General features: G+C 38.1%; 2 protein-coding genes across 3 annotated transcripts; one reads left to right on the plus strand and one right to left on the minus strand.

The window, feature by feature from the left end:
* Positions 1-364: 364 nt before the first annotated feature.
* Positions 365-9,200, minus strand: LOC103461279 (uncharacterized). 2 transcript variants are annotated; one of them, XM_008403598.3, is made up of 11 exons: positions 8,978-9,200; positions 7,370-7,609; positions 7,129-7,246; positions 6,180-6,332; positions 5,870-6,064; positions 4,731-4,804; positions 4,338-4,535; positions 3,885-4,022; positions 3,702-3,791; positions 3,451-3,594; positions 365-3,374 (listed from the first exon to the last, which is right to left on the minus strand). In XM_008403598.3, exons 2-11 carry the CDS (start codon positions 7,607-7,609, stop codon positions 3,246-3,248), a joined length of 1,479 nt encoding a protein of 492 aa, XP_008401820.1. In that variant the 5' UTR covers positions 8,978-9,200; the 3' UTR covers positions 365-3,245. The 2 variants fall into 2 exon arrangements, with proteins under 2 accessions (XP_008401820.1, XP_008401827.1); XM_008403605.3 differs by lacking the exon at positions 5,870-6,064 and having other exon boundaries at positions 8,978-9,199.
* Positions 9,201-11,021: 1,821 nt separating this feature from the next.
* Positions 11,022-15,648, plus strand: c2h3orf38 (chromosome 2 C3orf38 homolog). The gene is made up of 4 exons (XM_008403588.3): positions 11,022-11,384; positions 11,549-11,724; positions 14,192-14,400; positions 14,477-15,648. The coding sequence occupies exons 1-4, from the start codon at positions 11,258-11,260 to the stop codon at positions 14,838-14,840; spliced, it is 876 nt and encodes a 291-aa protein (XP_008401810.1). The 5' UTR covers positions 11,022-11,257; the 3' UTR covers positions 14,841-15,648.
* Positions 15,649-18,289: the final 2,641 nt, after the last annotated feature.

The following is an 18,289-nucleotide window of genomic DNA, read 5'->3' on the forward strand; positions in this document are numbered from 1 at the left end:
AGCAAAACCAGCGTGGGGAAGCCTTCCTTGACTAGGCTGACTGGCAGTGTGCAGCGGCATATTATGCAGGAGGAGTATTGTGTCAATAATGTATCCTTAATACAGCTGGAGAACATGCAGACACATTATCTGGAATCATTCAAATGACAAAAGGGTAGAACAATTTTCTTGATACTAGCGAACAGCAAGGTTAAAATTTAAAAAGCCTAAAAAATGTGAAATTTCATTTCGAGAATGTAAAAAGAGCAGGAAAAAATAGTGGTGCAACAGCAGAAGATCTGAGAAATTACCTTTAACCAATCATTGGATGCATACATATTAAATCACAAAATGTTTATAAATTACATAAAATGAAAAAGTCAGATAACATTTATAAATACATTTTTAATTCAGCATTGCATATTTACTGTTTAACATATTGCTTGATTGTTAATCCCTCGGAAAGGGTATGAAAGAATTTTTCTTTTTTACATTGGGATCATTTATTAAAAAGATTTTTTGCATCACATCGTCCTGGTAAATGAGGTCATTTAAAGATATACAAAAAAAACCATCAATACAAGGAAAACACACATTGTCTTATTTTCTTTGCAAACATTTTCTTCTGCTTTGTAAGCAGCCTGTAACCTCAGTCGCCTGATTACAGAGCAAGCCAGAGATCCTCTTCGTCCCTCTAGGCTTCCTGCTCAGTTTCATTTATTGAACTGAATTCTCAAACATGATTTAACCATCAGCATGATAATGACTCGTGCTGATGGGTAATGACTGGTTCGATGCGAGATCGGATCAACACAATTCAGTTTCAGGCCCCTCAGGGTGAGTTGACAGGCATTGAACAAAGCAGAGACAAGCAGTTCTGCTGCAGGCCGACATTCAAGGTTAGAGGGGTTTCCATTATCCCATGCAATAAAGGCATTCCAGATTTATAACATGCAAAAATAACCATTTTCTTTGGCTGTGCTTACTGTTATAAAAAAAAAAAAATCAATCAATTATTCTCTGTATTGCAGACAAACCAAGCCGGTTTAAAATCTTCAACACAAGCAGCATTCATTGCACTGAAAATAAAGAGCCCAGATACAGTTTAAGCTTTGGTCTAACCTGAGAAAAATTAAATGAAGGAATAAATGATATCAGGAAACTTGACAACGTATGTAGAGTTGTGTTCAAAATAAATAGCCCAACGTCACCAACCAAACTGATCACTGTGTTTGATAGGAAGCAGATTTCTCCATGGGAAATTATTTACCAGAGGGCGAAGTGAAGCAATAAAAATAAACAGATTCTGCAATCATGACAAACGTCCTGCTGATTCATTGTAAGTGAATCATTAATTGAAAAGATTGTGAAGTTTAATCAATACAAGAATGCAAACAACTGGGCTTTATTTAGGGACAAGGGCAGCACAGTGATATTATTTAATTCATACAGTAAATATCAGACCTAAGACATAAAAAATAAAATTTTGTCCTTTCTGTTGACTGACACATTTGTGTTTTTGGTGATGTTTTGTTATTTAATAAAATGTGAAGGATCATCAATGCATTTGTGTGCATCGAATGAAAATATTCTCAGAATTTTAAACTTGACCTTTTTGAAGGTGTTATTATTTTGAACACAGCTGTATATGCATCCAATTGCAAAATAATTATAACAAAGTAAAAACAAACAAACAACAAAAAAAAAACAAAGGGGGGGAAAAAAAAACAAAAACATTATACGGTGGGTAAAAATTACATTAAATGCCGAGATTGCAATTTTGTAGAATAAATACCTAAATAAGTTAAATCACTGAAAATAAATCTAAAATTCACACATTAAATGAAAGTACAAACACATCTCATTAAGTAATGAACATTTCTTGGTGAGGTTATATTGACTTTGCTTTCATTTCAGCAAAAATTTACAGAAAAAAAAACCCAGCTAAATGTTTCGGTGTAGGACAACACTGAATCATCTGTGGAAAAATAGTAAACATGTCTCAACCGCATAGAAAGTTAGCAATCCGCATGCAAAGTGTCAGAGTGCATTCCAACTTTTTTTTACTAAAGTTTTGTCACTTTAGTTAAAAAAAAAAATAGTAGCTCTTTTACAATTGTCAACGGAAGACCTGGATCAAGGAGAAGGTCATCAAGGCATGTATGAGGATAAGAAGAAGAAACTTATGTTCAACTAGCTGCTTAAGTCGGATCTGGGAATAACGTTACACTAGATCTGAGTGTGTTTTGGCTGCAAGCCGGAAAGTCCAGAGAAGAAGAATGATTTGCTCATTTTTAAGATGCTAGCTTCCATCAGCAGCACAAGCTAACAACATCCATTCCAAGCATTCACAGTAAAAGGAGATTCCTGCTACTTTGACATTGTGTGGTGGCAGCCGTTTTCTAGTTTGAACTTTGAGATACTTCGGAGAGCTTCTATTTGGTTTTCCAAACATTGAATTTTGAAATTCTAACTTTTGATTAATGATTGAACGAACCGTTACTTCTGGAAACAGGTATAAAAAAAAAACACACATTTTGCTGCAAATCTTTAGCCAGTCAACTGATCAAAAAACTGACAGCAGGATCTGACATAGTTTGTAAATCACATATTTTTTTAAAGCAAGTCTAAAAATACTGGTATCCTTCATTTGATACATACATTAGAATCAATATTGTATTTAAAAGTATTTACTTCTTTTATTCTCGGAATATCTGTAGCATTAAAATGCAGAACAAGGTTTGATCAATTTAAATCTGCTACATTTAAAACATAACTTCTGCAAAGATAAAGTCTGTTGTTGGATATGGCTTGTCAATTTGAATTAAATGAACCGCATGATGAATGTGGAAAGTGTTAGACTGGACTCATCGTAGCTGTAATATTTTACTCCTGAGTTGCTGATGCAGACAGGTAACACTTGTTCTATAAGTAAGTTAGTAAAATAAAACGTGTGCTATTTAAGCTAATAATGAACCTGCTGGAGTACAAAGGATTGAGTCTGCAAATTTTTAGTTAGCCCACACATTCTAAAGTGCTGCATAAAATTATATGAAATCTATAATCAAGGGTGGGAACTATCGGTAAAACCCTCAAGCAAGAACAGGGGTACTATGTAAGTACGCATCAGATGTACAGTGCAAATGTGTCCTTACAGCTAAAATGTTAGCATCTTATTTTGGTGCAAACTTCCATCCCCGGTGGATTCAAGCACGCATAGCTGAGCAGACAAAATGAGAAGCAGTAAAACCACAGAGTGGGGATGCTCAGTGGGCGCTGTTGGAGCTCCAGTCATAAGGGAGGAAGCTGACTTTAGTTTTCCCAGCAGACAGGACATCCTGCAGGCTGGTCTTCTTTGGAGAGTCACCCATATGATCCAGCACCCACTTCAGCAGCTGTAAGAGAAGGTGAGCGTGAAAAAACCCCCCAAAAAAACAACAAAAGATGTGTCTGTAAAGCATTTAAATGTACCTTTTCATCTGTGCCTCCAAAATCAGCCTTATACCACTTAAAAATCTGACTGAGGCGCACTTCGTTTTTGCCAGAGTCAACCATACAGGCATCGTCGTTCTCCAGAAAGGCTTCGGCCGCGGTGAGCAGCTGGCTGTCTATGTCCTGTGTTTGAATCAGAAATGTTCCCTTTTACTGCCAGGATCGTCCCGCAGAACGAATACAGATCCCTGCACGCTGTAGGACACCAGCAAGAGCTGACATGTATGTACCTGAGGTGTGTAGGTTTTAATCGGGGGGCAGCCCTTTGCACCACAGTTCAAAGCAAAGTGAATCAGGGGCTCAGCATCTGGAAGCGCCACCTAGTGGATGACAAAAGGAGTGCTACTTAGTTACACTGATGAAGCAGGAGTAAGATATTATACTGGCTTTTGATGGCGAGTGAGTGTGGAGACCTGCAGTCGAGGATCCGTTTTGGAGAAGGGCTTTAGGAGCTGTGCAATTCCCTTTCTGTTCCCTCGAAGGACGCCATTTTCAATGTCTTGTAAAGTGAAGACTTCACCTCCAATAAGGTAGCTAACATAGTTGAAAAACTAGGAAAAATAAACAGAAGCAAATGAATTTACACTTGCTTCAAATATAAGGAAATGTGACAATGTGATACCATGTGAAAATAGCCAAATACAATATTTGTGGATCTAAGGAAAAATGTAAAATGTAAACATTACATAGAATGTGGAGAGAGGAAAAGCCTCAGATGCTGATGCTTCAAAAAAAATAAAATAAAATAAAACAGTGCATTGTGTGTAGTGGGAAGGTACTAGCAAAGCCCAGCATGAATAAATACTGCATAAAGAAAATCTACATAGCAGTAGAAGTGTTGAGGCACATCTTCTTTGTAATCCTACTTTGTATCTCTGCCACATGTTGGTAGGAGCCCCCAGGCGCAGGTAGCCATGGATGACTAAGGCGTTATAGATGTTGATGAAGAAGGCCAGCTTCTCCTCCCGGCTCAGCGAGAGCAACTCCACCCTCTGGAGCTGAATGGCCAGCTCACAGTAACGTTCAAATGCTGGGTCCACAGACATCCCTTTATAATCCACAGACTGTAGAAGCAAGAGCAACACAGAGGACAAATGCAATTTTTTGCAAAAAAATAAAAAATAAATAAATATATATATATATATATATATATATATATATATATATATATATATATATATATATATATATATATATATATATAAAAACAGCCGATGTAAAGAAATGAAACATATACACTAGAGCATTGACAACATTACCTTGCCATCAGCAGAGAGATGCTCCGAGAACAACTTCAGAATCAACTCTCGTAAAAGCAACGAAAGCTCAGCAGCTGGAAGGCAGAAAGAACGAGATTGTTAAAATGTACTGTATACTAGATGTAAAGTTTGATGGAAACATTCAAAAAATATGCACTGCGTAAACTTTTTTATTTTACTTAAACTGTAGCATAACAAAAACGTTCACTGTACAGAAACTAAACTTCATGTTTAACAAAAACTTGCAACTGGTGTCATGCGAGGCTTTGTGTGGCACAAATTAGATTATTAGAAAGTAAACCGACCAACACCGTGAGTATAAACTTTTCTGTGCAGAACATTAAGAGACACTCATTGGTTAAACATGCAACAGTCAAATACATGAATAAATACAAAGCAGCACAGAAAGCAAAACAATGTATGGCACCCCCACCAGCAAAATTAGGATTTATTAAAAAATGAGGATTAATGCAAACATATCATTTTTCAGTCATTTAGCAAGCAGAGCAAATACATGAGACACAGGTTTGAAAAGACTTCTGTTTGATGTGTAAATGTGGATAATCATCCTTCTTTTTTTGTTAGACTACAAACTAATACCTCTGTCAAACATCCTGCAGCTGATTTATGTTTCTAAATAATAAGTCTTTAGCATAAAATAACTGAATCAGTCAAAATATGAAGTGAAAAGCCTGATAAATGTATCATACTCGTAATAATTGTACTATTTATATAGTTTCAACAACTCGGGAGTTGTTAGTGCCCGTTACTTTTTCTGTTGTAGTAATTTCGTTAAAACCTGTTACAGCTGGGTTTTAATTGAGTGATTGAATATGAATTTGTTCCACAGCTGCGCATATTTTGAGGTGCTTCATGAAAAACATCTCACAGCTGACTAACTGACTCATTTCTTCGGCAAGTCGATATTAGATGTGTCAGTAAGCCCTGCTTTAACTTTCACCATCCCAAACATCCAATGCATAACACACAAAACCTAAGTGAACCCAAAAGGATCACACACCACAGGCAGCAGCAAAAGACAAAGCATTAGAGAAAGTTGAGAGTTAGTCATCTGAATCTGCACCAACTCAGAAAGCAAAGCGAGTATGCCTGGATCCCGGTCGTCTCTCCTGACCTACCCTGTTTCGGGGCATAGGAGGCTGTCTGTCCTCCATTCAGAGGTGAATGAAGGTCATCTTCCAGCAGCCTGTATAGTGTGTCCATGGTTCCTTTTCCTTCTCCAAAACACCCATCCTCCTCTCCCCTCCTTCCCACACTGACCATGAACTTCTTCTGCAGCAGAGCCTGGCCCGTATTACAGGCCTCAGCCCTGTCTAGCACAGACATGTCCACGGTAAAGAGCTGACAGAGCTTGACTTAAACAAGTGTTTCGACTTGGAGTTTGTCGTTTTCATGTTGCACGTCAGAAATCTCTGTTGCCCAACTTACCCATGCCCTCTTTTGTTTGCAGCCAGTCAACCAGCTGAGCGCCTGAGAAGCTGTTTTTGTATAAGGTCAGTCCCCTCCTCTGAGTGCCAATCACACCAGCATGCTTCAGGTCCTCTACCAAGTCTGCAAACTCATCTCTCTCACCTCTGAGTTCTGTGAATAGCAACATCCCAAAGCCACTTACAAACACACAGAAACAGATGTCTGAAGCTATACATTGCAAGGAATGAAGGCTTCTGTGCAATCTCAGCTTAGTGTCAGGTGGAAAACACATCATCAGAATTTGTCGAATTCATTGTGTTTTTGGTTTAAAAAAAACAAAAAAACTTAGATGACAAAGAGAAATTCAAAAAAGCAATTTCATAAAATGGAATATCATAGTAATTAGGAATGCAAACTTAAATCCCAAAGGAAGGAAGCTTCATTTATCTGAGTAACGTTGCCGGTGGCGCCATAATGAAAAGACTATTTACACTGTCGGATACTTAATTCAAATATTTAAATGGCTCCCCTACAGCAGTCAGGTGCTGCAGGCCTCATTTATAGGATCAAATATCCTGTGTCACCGATAACAAGCACAGCCGAGTCTGGCCTAAAGAAAAAAAAGCCCTCACACAAACACTGCTGCTGTTACGTAAAAATACCACCATGTCCTTCCCATCAGCTCGCGCTATTTCATAACTACTGACTGATTTAGACTCATCCTCAAACAGAGCTGACTCAGCAAAATATGTCTCCTGAAACAGTTATCCATTTGCTTTTACAAACCTGACACAGATTTTGGTACTTAACTTATTCCTTATACTTCTGAAAAAATATGAAAGCATTGTGTATCAATATTTCAACACATCAAGAATTAAGGGGGAAAAAAACATAATTGCAACTGAATGCTGTTTTGGTTAAACAATAATCCCAAAAACACCAAATATATTCATAGCAAATTGCTTACGTCCATCAATCTCCTCATCTGGAGCCTCAAATGGATTACTTTCTGGTAACGGTGGAGCATTTGCTGAAAGAGGCTCTTCTTTAACCAGAGTCACCAGTCTTTGAAGCTCCTCTGTAGCCTGCGATTGTAAAACACAACAAGTGACCCAAGTTGGACTTTTGTATGTGCTTCCTTCAATAAAAGAGCAATTCTCAGGATCATAGAATTAGATCTAGACTCATCAAATGTCTGTTCTACTTACCAGTTTTTGGAGATCGTCGTTACCCCCAACATGGACGCTATTAAAGAAGATTTGAGGTACGGTGCTGCGTCCTGTAAGCTCCTTCAGTTTCACTCTTAGCTCTGAATGAAGGCCAACGTCCACTTCACATACTGGTACGCCCAAAGACCTGAGGGTAGCTTTAGCCTGTACACAATGTGGACATCCCTGGATAGAGTATACCGTTACCCGGCCAAGAGCACTGCTCTTAAAACCCTCCATCTGTAGCAGAAATAAGAAGATTTAAATGTATCAAATCAGTGCAAAGGTACTTTTATCTTACTTATATTTTACAGTTGAACAACACTGAGTAAGTTAGGACAACACAAAAGGTATTCATCTTTATACATGTCACATACTGTATACACAGCTGGTCCTAAATAAATTACAATATCTGGTTTAGGAAGGTGGATTCATAATCCTTAATCCTATATAATCTCCTTGAAACTTTGTTCTCTGCACGCTGTCTACAGTGCCTGGCAAAAGCATACACGATACATTTACAAGCAAAAACATCAAAGCATTTAATTTATTTATGTTTTTATATTTTTTTTCATGTGTGTGAAATAGACCACAAAAAGCAGCATTCTGATCTGGATGGAAATTGAAATGTAGATTTTCAACAGTTTTTTTGAGCATATAAATTCAGCTCCCAAATCAATACTTTGTAAAACCATCTTTTCCTGCTATGACAGCAGGAAGGTATGTCTCTAGCAGCTTTATTTCTTTGCAAAACAGCTCAACTCCCACCAGCTTCCTGTATTTATTCAAGAAAAGAAAGCAGCATGATGCTGCCACCACATTTTATTGTGGATACAGAGTATTAAATATCGCCACTTGTCCAATTCAGCTCGAAAAACGTTCTTCGTACTGTATTACACAGTACGAAGCTGTGTAATACAGGGGCTGGTTTTTACCAGGCGTGTGCGTCAAAGGTAATTTGCTCAACATGTGTACTAATGTGCAATATCCTGTGTGAGACATAGGCAAGTCGATGAATAATTTACTAACTTATTTAATAGATAATAAAACAGGACAGACTCCTACGCAAAGATCGGTTTCTGACAGATCATTGACAAGGTTTTTGCTCCCTATTTTTGGACATTTCTGTGTGGAAAGCATGTCACAAAGTTATGGTTAGGTAAATTAGTTCCTCGTTACTTAAACTAAGAAGAGCTGAACGCAGGCTCTTTGTAATGATTCGGCTGTGTAAATGGGGTCCGATGTCCAACACTGAACCACGCATGTTCGCAAAACGTTTTCTTTTTTTTACCCTTTTTTTTTTTGAATGTAAGTTTTTATACAACACTGACCACTAACTCTCTAGTGACCGAGCTTTAAATAAAATAAACAGTTTATCTAGAAAAATCACAAATGAAAATATGTTATATTCAAATAAAACGCGCCTTTAAATTAAATTCCCTAAATGCTGTTTACATTGCGGCAACGTTAGTAACCTGCCAAATCAGCAGATATAAAATAAAAATTTTAGTTTCCGATCATTGTTGTACATAAATATTTTCTTATTGCTGAGTTAAATTATTGAATAACAAGCGTATGACTTATTAGTAAACGATAGAAGTACGTTACCTTTCTTGGTTTCCCTGCTATGGTCAACACAGAAGTATTATATAAAATTGCACAATTAATCCGTATTAAACAACGTTAGCTAAACCATACTAAATAATAAGTATTTGTAGCTCAAACTAAGACGCTTTCTTCCTGCCCTGACGGCGCATCGCCCTTTCCGCAGGCTTTTCGCTTGCTAGTTCCCGAGCAGACGCCGCATTGGCATCGTTGCCAAGTGAAAACAGTACGTCGGCGTGTCCGCCATATTATGAGTGGCATGTTCTCACAAATAACCAATATAGTCATGGAAAAAAGGCGACGTTTTCATTTAACTTTTGCTGAAAGAAGTCGTTGAAACAAAAGCGTCATTTCATTTTCATTTTTTTCATTTCATTTTCTTCCGCTTATCCGGGGTCGGGTCGCGGGGGCAGCAGCTTCAGAAGGGAGGCCCAGACTTCCCTCTCCCCAGCCACTTCTTCCAGCTCCTCCGGGGGAATCCCAAGGCGTTCCCAGGCCAGCCGAGAGATGTAATCCCTCCAGCGTGTCCTGGGTCTTCCCCGAGGCCTCCTCCCGGTGGGAAGTGCCCGGAACACCTCACCAGGGAGGCGTCCAGGAGGCATCCTGACCAGATGCCCGAGCCACCTCAACTGGCTCCTCTCGACGTGGAGGAGCAGCGGCTCTACTCTGAGTCCCTCCCGGATGACCGAGCTTCTCACCCTATCTCTAAGGGAGAGCCCAGCCACCCTGCGGAGGAAACCCATTTCGGCCGCTTGTACCCGTGATCTCGTTCTTTCGGTCATGACCCAAAGCTCATGACCATAGATGAGGAGAAGGCGTTCGACCGTGTCCCTCGGGGGGCCCTGTGGGGGGTACTCCGGGAGTATGGGGTACCGGGCCCTTTGATACGGGCTGTCAGGTCCCTGTATGACCGGTGTCAGAGTCTGGTCCGCATTGCCGGCAGTGAGTCGGGCTCGTTTCCGGTGAGAGTTGGACTCCGCCAAGGCTGCCCTTTGTCACCGATTCTGTTCATTACTTTTATGGACAGAATTTCTAGGCGCAGCCGAGGTGTTGAGGGGATCCGTTTTGGTGGCCTTAGGATCGCATCTCTGCTTTTTGCGGATGATGTGGTCCTGTTGGCTTCATCGGAACGTGATCTGCAGCTCTCACTGGAGCGGTTCGCAGCCGAGTGTGAAGCTGCCGGGATGAGGCTCAGTGCCTCCAAATCCGAGGCCATGGTCTTGAGCCGGAAAAGGGTAGAGTGCCTTCTCCGGGTCAGGGGGGTCGTCCTGCCTCAAGTGGAGGAGTTTAAGTATCTGGGGATCTTGTTCACGAATGAGGGAAGAAGGGAGCAGGAGATCGACAGGCGGATTGGGGCAGCGTCTACTGTGAAGCGGGCGCTGTACCGGTCCGTCGTGGTGAAGAGAGAGCTGAGCCAAAAAGCGAAGCTCTCGATTTACCAGTCGATCTACGTTCCCACAAAAGCGTCATATTTGTAAAAAAAAAAAAAAAAAAAAAAAAAAAATATATATATATATATATATATATATATATATATATATATATATATATATATAATGACAATAATAACAACAACAACAAATATATCCACAATGTCACCAAGATCTTGTAAGAGGCACTCTTTAAATCTAAAAAAAAAAAAGTGACACTCACAAGATGGTAACAATATGGCAACGGTTCCAGAACGGACCGGACGCTCCGGATTCGTCCTTCCTCATTTCGCCTGTCTTCTGATGATACCTTCAGATGCTCATTGTAAACTTGGAATTTTTGTACTTTTCCTTTTAAGTTTGACCATGATTGTCAGTGCACGGCATCAATATATTATAATTTACTTTGCAGTCATATAAATTAGTTAAGACGAATACAGGATTCCAAATTTCTTGTCATAACACATACTTATGTTAAATTTGAAAAGAACACATAATAAGAAAATGGGAAATGCTAAAATTTCGACAAGCAACATGGAACGCAAATTATCCTTCATGACGCATTTACTTGAACTCGGATTCCTACTACAGTCTTTTGAAAAACAACACGGTGCAACACAACAGGGATAACACAACAGGGATTCATACAAACACGTGAAGCAAAATTTGAAGTAATAATTACACCTGGGGTATAAACATGGGACAAAATTAACTAAAAAACAAACAGCACCAGCACTACAATAAAAATATTTGTTATGGGAGGAACAGTTAGGCATAAGTAAATGTTTCTGTACGGACGCATTTCCAAGCAGTGCACATAAGGGCGAAAAGCCCAAAATTTTGTTTTGTGATCATGCCTGGGCTTTCAGAAACGGAGCGTGTTGGCTTTAAAAAGATATTGAGCTCGATGACAGATGTCGACTTAAGATCACTTAGTGACACGGTTACAAATAAGATGATTGTCGTGGAAAACATGACAGGTAAGACTTCAGTCTAAACAGGAATACTGTCACAATGTGACAAATGTCACAAACTTGGATAATCATTGTATACATTTACTTAAAACACCAGCATGCGAAAACATCAGAGAAAACAAAAACATTTTATTTGCTGTTTGCTTACACATTTTTAATTTTTTATACAGAGGCCATGGAAACAATTCTGAGTTTCTCCAAAAGTGCAGAGGAGCTTCTCAGAAGGAGAAAGGTTCACCGTGACCTCATATTTAAATACCTCGTCAAAGAAGGGGTGACAATGCCGCCAACCAGCGAGAAACACCAGCTGGTGAAGAGGACGCTGGAGCTGTGGTCGTCAGTAACGGTAGGGCAGGGTATGCTAACCTGTTCCCATGGTTATACAGTCGTAGTTTAATGAATGCTATTTAAAACATTACGCTATATTTGCACCTAAAACGGTTAGGAAAAGCTCTGACGCATTTAATAAATGTTTGAAATAAGTTGCAATTTGAGTTTGTAATTAATTTATGGTCAGTTTTGACAGTCCATTAAATTTCAACTTATCTGTCAGCTGCTTGAAACAACCATACAACATTTTTCTCTGGCTTTCAGAACTGACAAAATCATCAAATTGGAAAGTGTTCTAATTGTTTACATAGTTCTACTTAATTTATTTCAGATCCAGTGGGTTGATTTCACCACAGACACACTTAAGCTTACTGTATTTATTTTAACAAGAGAAAAAGTGAAACTGGAAGTTAATATCAGTCCAGCACCTTGTGCTCCACAGTCACAAACTGGAAAAAAAGGAAAAGGAGATGAGTTGAGTGTGATTGTATAGTGGTATTTCACACAAATTCACAATAATCTATATAACTAGTCTTTAACGTAAATAGCGGATATACATGTTTAGAAAAGTAGAGTAAATACACACACATATTTAACATTCAAAGACCATCACACTTTGTATCAAAAAAATGTAAACATTTCTAACAAGAGAAAAATTAAAATCAGTGAAGGTGCAGAAGCCAGTCATTATTTAATGACTAGCTTCTGCACCTAGTCATTAAATAAAATACAATAATAATGGTAATAATAATAAAACTAGGCACACTTCAGAGCAACTTAACAGTTGTAAAATAAGGCACAACTACAATGAACAACACAAATTACAACAGTAAAAAACATATATAAAACATGACAAAATTACACATAAAACCTTGTGTGTGTGTGTGTGTGTGTGTGTGTGTGTATATATATATATATATATATATATATATATATATATGATAAAATGTAACACTGGTGAAGAAAACACAGAGCTGATCCTAATACATACCACAGTTACAGACAGGAACCGAAGAAGGAGGTGAGCTGACTGTTACTGGTTGCTATAGTAACTACCAATTGTCAATAGTAACATAACTTAACACAGCAGTAAAAGTCAAGAGTCAAAATAAGTTGCAGACTAAGCAAAATTTAAAGAATGAATACATAAACCCATTTTGGCAAACTTCACATCTATAATGTTGTTAAAAAAACCCTGTTACATTTAAACTGATGAACAAACTAACAGAATATCATCTGTTTTAAAATTACAGTTGGCAAGATATGAGTGACATGCATGTTATAATATCCTGCAAAATTTCCACTTTTAAAAAACAAGTTTAAATTTAGTGGGTTCATATTTTAAAACTCTCTTTAGTGTGTGTATCAAAACTAAAAGCATTTTATACATATATATGTATGCCACATAAATACTTTAGGTTATTTAAGCAGCAGTAAAATAAATAAATGCCCTTGTGAATAAAAATAAATCTGATGTTTTTGTAACTACATATCTGAAGATTAAAATGTATGCCTTGTCTTCTTTACAAAGTCAGATTAAATGCAGTGTGTCTAGGAAAGTACCATAATCACTTTGACTGCAACATTAAGTTTTTTATCTAGACATCCCACTCTAGCTCTGGTTGTGTATTCTTGGCTGTTGTCTTACCATGACACATCTATTTGACAAATGCACTTTCCCTCATAAGTTGCCGTTTCCTTTCCGTAAGCTGTGGCAAACTTGAAGCACATATTGAACGTCTTGCTTTTACTAATGACTTTCTTCTTACTATTCATCAGTAAAGGTCAGGTTTGTGGTTTGCAGAACTGATAGTTACGTCTACAGATTCTCCCACCTGAGCTGTGGATCTTAGCAGCTCCTCCAGACGTAATCTGGGTCTCTTGGTTCCTTCTCTGATTCATGCTCTCCTTTCCTGGTCTGTCATTTTAGATGGATGTTGGTATTATGTTTGCATGTCTGCCATATTCTTTACATTTTTGAACAGTGTGTTGAAGTGTGCTCCAAAAGATGCTCTCTAGCAAACCTTTACGGATTTAAATTACTTTTAGCTGGACCCTATGTACTAAAAAAAATCTAACTGAAGTACACTAAAGTATTTTGTTGTAGAATATCAGTGTGGAAAAGTTCAGGGGGTCTGAAAACTTATTTCCTACATTGTAACATGTCTGCTGAAATGACAACTGTGATGAGAAAAAAAGTGTCTGAAGTGTGTATAGTTCTATTTTAAACATTGATCTCTTGCTACATAACATACCAATTGTGACCTTCGAAATATATAATACTAATATTTCTTATCATATATTAATTAAAATTTTATAATTAGACACTTTGATTCCTGTTTTGTCTCTAAAGAAATTTCTATAGTCGCAAATGTTATATATTTTTTTATTTTATTTTGAATGTCTCTTTTACAGAAAGACGGTTGAAATATGTATTGCTGCATAAAGTGTGGTGTATGACTCAAATCTGTTACTCATTAAAGGTGGATGAAGCCAAGCAGCAACAGCCCACAACATCTGATTCCAATGACATACAAACCAAGGTTGGCTTTGATCCACTGATCCTGGGACAGCAGTTCTGCCAGTGGTTCTTCCAGATCCTGAACAGTCAGAATCCATCACTGGGCCAACAGCCTCAAGACTGGGGGCCACAGCATTTCTGGCCAGATGTGAAACTTCGGCTTCTTTCCAGGTAGGAATATTAAACCAACGGGGAGGAAAAAAAAGATGTCCGTTTTCAAGGAAATTGATTACCGTGTGTTTTTCAGAGCTACGACTGAGCAGATGGAGGAGTTCCAAGGGGCTGAAGTGGTCAGCCTTCGTCTCTTGGCCCTGACCAGTGGAGAGCGCCTTGTCTTCAGTCCCAACCTGGACCCTCACGGCCTCAGGGCAGTGGCCTCCCCCCATGGCTTGGTTCTGGTGGGTGTGGCTGGGACCATCCACAGAGACCAGTTCTGCCTTGGCATTTTCGAGCAGATATTCGGCCTCATCCGCTCACCCCTGAATGAAAACAGCTGGAAGATAAAGTTCATCAACCTAAAGATCAGAGGACAGGACGGCATTGAAGGGACAGAGGTAGCAGCTCCTGCTTTAAACTACAACTCCAGTGAACTGCAGCTTCTTTGCAGCTGATGGCAGTCATCATAACACTGGATATCTTTTACACTATTTTACCCAGGGATGTTTTACTTGATTAGGCATGCATAAATTAATACACAATTATCTGAGTTGTCTGAACAGATCCTGATACTGATTCTGAATTGGGGTTTGGGGGAGAGAAACGTTTTGCTTAGTTAATGCAAATTGAGGCATGGCACATTTTTACATTTCCTTTAGAGTTCTTCTTTGCTTTTACAAATGCAGCAATTCTATTGCTCTCCGGCTCGAAGCTTTTACTGAGTAAATGTTGCTGCAAAGTTGTTTTCTGACAGCTTGTGCCTTATTTAACATATTCTGTGGATGCACTCCTGAATATACCTTTGTAAATATGTAATATATAAGAGAGAGTTGTGTACATTTATACTGTAATTAGAAGTAAGTCCTACAAATTGGATTATTTTTTTGTCTCAATGACATTGCAATCCCAGGCAAAACTGATTATAATGTAATAAAACTTTTTGTTGCTTTCTTTTGATGAATAAGGTTATACAATGCTTATTGATCTTGTGTTGAGTATACATATAAACAGAAATAAATTAAGTAGACTAACGCAAAGGACTGTGATAGGTAAGCCAGATATGTAGGCAAGTTTTAAAATATATTCAACAAATATTTCTCTGTAAAGCATCTTTGAGGAATCACATTCTTTACCAAACTGTTATTTTAAGATTTTTATTTTATTTTATTTTATTGCTGTAATAGGTAGAAGTCTTATTGTTGAGGTACATTTCAGAGCAACCATTTGCAGTAGATGGCCAATAAAATTCAGAATAGAAACCTGTCAGAGACTTCAAAAGAGTGAGAGTTTCTCCTTCAACCTGAAAAAGAAAACTGAACATATCCATGTGTTAGACTGGCCTAGATCTAAATACAGCTGATATTTTTTCTTCTTAATGTAGGAAAATTGTTGTTTTACATATGGTCTCTGCTCAAGCTTATTGCGCTTAAGACATTTTGTAAAAAAAAATAACTCAATAATTTTCCATCACCAGATGTGGAAAACTGATAGAAACATACCTCAAAAATATTTGCAGCTACAATTTCAGCCAAAGGTGAGTTTACAAACATAAATCTGCTGCAAAAACGATGTGTTTCAATCCATATGAAATATTTATCAAATTCACAACAATGTGACACGTTGCATTATTCTGCCACAAACTGTCGCAGTGAAATATGCAAATATGTAAAATGTTTGCGGTTGTATTGTAATGGAAAAAATGTTTAACAGTTCAGAGTTTTTCAATAAAGTTGTAAGAGACTACATAAAGAAGGGGAATTGTCAAACTGAAACACGATGCTTTGCCAAGTTTGACAGTGTTTGTCTTTGACATTCATGATGCTTCAGGTTACATGTTTTGCTAATTTTTCAATGAATATAGCAGAGCTCTGACTTCTAATAGACACCAGCACCTATTGAAGAAGTAAACTAATTGTTTTGGTTATTTTCTGAAGGTATGTGAGCTACAGTCTTAAGACCAAGATTAATTTGTTTGGAATTTTATTACAAATTAATTAATGTTTTCTTCTGTTTCCCTTAGAGGAGCAGTCTTTGTTGCTGTAATATAACACTTTCGTGGCATAAGTAAGGTAACTTTATTAACCAAAACAATAGATTACTGTGCATGGGAAGAGAAGCTATGATGTACCAGATAACACATGTAAAATAAATGAAAGAAGCCAAATTATCAGAAGCTAAACTTAGTAATTTCTGGAAATGTGGACTAATAACACAAAAAGTTGAAACGTAGGGGAGAAATATCAGGAATGTGAGGGTTAAAATGATGACCCAGTTACACTAGGTATCATATTTTGTTCTTGGTACAGAGCCTGCTAATAACTCGGATCCCAATATGTAAATTTGTTGGGCCGGGTTAGCTCAGTTGTCAACACACATGGTGCAATAGACATCACACTTGGATCTGGTGTAAATGGGTCATACATGTAGGAGGAGGCAGGGGACGCTCCAGCTCATCATCATTAACACCGACATTTTAGTGGAACAACAGCTGAGTGATCACCAGTGGAGGAGTTGAAGTCAAATAATTAATCTTGGAATTAAAAAAATATTCCAGTCACTTTTTTTTTTCTATTATATGATAGTCACACCATATGACATTTACGGAGTCTTGTGAAACTTCACAACCCTGAAGTCTATTTCAATTTTTTCTGCATTACAAACCTCAATAACGTAGAGAGGGATTTTATGTCATAAACCAACGCAAAGCAGTGCATAATTGTGAAATCGAGAAGGAAATGACACATTATTTTTCCCCCCATATAAAACTTGAGGGGGGAAAAAGTTGTATTGCTAATGTAGACTTGGCCTACATTAGCATTCGTCCCTCTGAGTCAATGCCATCTAAAAACCACCAGTTGCTTTTATTTAAAGTAGTAGATTTTTTCGGGGGAGTAATTTTCTACCAGATTTGGACATTTAAGATATGTGAAGTAGATCCGGTTTGGACAAAGAGCATTTTTGAACGTCTGGTTTTCTTGTCCTCTGTTTGGCTCCCTCCGTTGTTCCATCAGCTCTGACCAGCTTCCCTTTTCCTTTTAAAGAAAGTCACTCCCATTGAATGATGTTGCAGCATCCATGGTCGACTCATTGAATGACACAGATGCAGCCTATTTATTTTATTTATTTATTTAATTAGGTGAATTCAGAATATTGCTAGGAAGGCAGTTGGCTACATATACCAATGAAGCAACACATAAAAACAATCATCTTTGTTTCGCAAGCTTTATCATGACTTTTTATTGATGCAGCAGCACTGAACTTTTATTGATTCTCTCGAGTCACCCAAGGGAGGGCATGCAGGGTCTGTGGAGAGTACAGTATGCCAGCATGCCTCTGTGGCTTTTGTGGGAACTGTTACATGTGGGAAATTATTCTTGGCAGCCTCATTTAAAGGGCTCTGGAATAGTTAATTTCTGTGACTCTGCGGGTCGGAGCCACACGCCTCCTTGTGCTTTACAGCACCATAGTTGTGGTGAGAGGAAACCGCTGCCGCCATTGATCTCAGCCTGTTCACCTCTTCGAAAGAATAACATGCTGCTTGCATTCTGTCTTCATGGCACTTGGCTTCTCTTAGTTTTAATAAGCGGTTTGGAGCATGGGCACGGCGCTGACGCACGGATTCGAAAATACCACGGCAGTGGCGTCTGGTCATGGTTTTGTCTTCAGATTATTATTTTTTTTCTTCTTTCCCCTAATAGGGAAGTGTGTTTCTCATTAAGAAACGTGCCTAAAACTTGCACTCATGTCTCTTTGAAATAGGCTGAGGGTGTTGAACCATGGAAAAAGGATGGTTAATAAAAGAAAACATATTTTTCTACTTTTCACTTTGATTTTAGTCTGATTTGATGTAAAAATAAATAAATAAAAATCCCCATTAGTGAGGGGACGTTATTAAACACTTTAT

The sequence above is a fragment of the Poecilia reticulata genome, chromosome 2 (assembly GCF_904066995.2).
Source record: "Poecilia reticulata chromosome 2, P_reticulata-male-v2, whole genome shotgun sequence".
NCBI classification, from domain to species: Eukaryota; Metazoa; Chordata; class Actinopteri; order Cyprinodontiformes; family Poeciliidae; genus Poecilia; species Poecilia reticulata.

Excerpts from the sequence above, each read along its gene's own strand:
- LOC103461279 (XM_008403598.3), bottom strand. The coding sequence starts at position 7,609 with ATGGAGGGTTTTAAGAGCAGTGCTCTTGGCCGGGTAACGGTATACTCT. Across the intron at positions 4,536-4,730 it reads ATCTCTCTGCTGATGGCAAG|TCTGTGGATTATAAAGGGAT; the intron begins GTAATGTTGTCA and ends TTGCTTCTACAG. Across the intron at positions 3,595-3,701 it reads TTAAAACCTACACACCTCAG|GACATAGACAGCCAGCTGCT; the intron begins GTACATACATGT and ends ATTCAAACACAG.
- c2h3orf38 (XM_008403588.3), top strand. The coding sequence starts at position 11,258 with ATGCCTGGGCTTTCAGAAACGGAGCGTGTTGGCTTTAAAAAGATATTG. Across the intron at positions 11,385-11,548 it reads TGTCGTGGAAAACATGACAG|AGGCCATGGAAACAATTCTG; the intron begins GTAAGACTTCAG and ends TTTTTTATACAG. Across the intron at positions 14,401-14,476 it reads AAACTTCGGCTTCTTTCCAG|AGCTACGACTGAGCAGATGG; the intron begins GTAGGAATATTA and ends TGTGTTTTTCAG.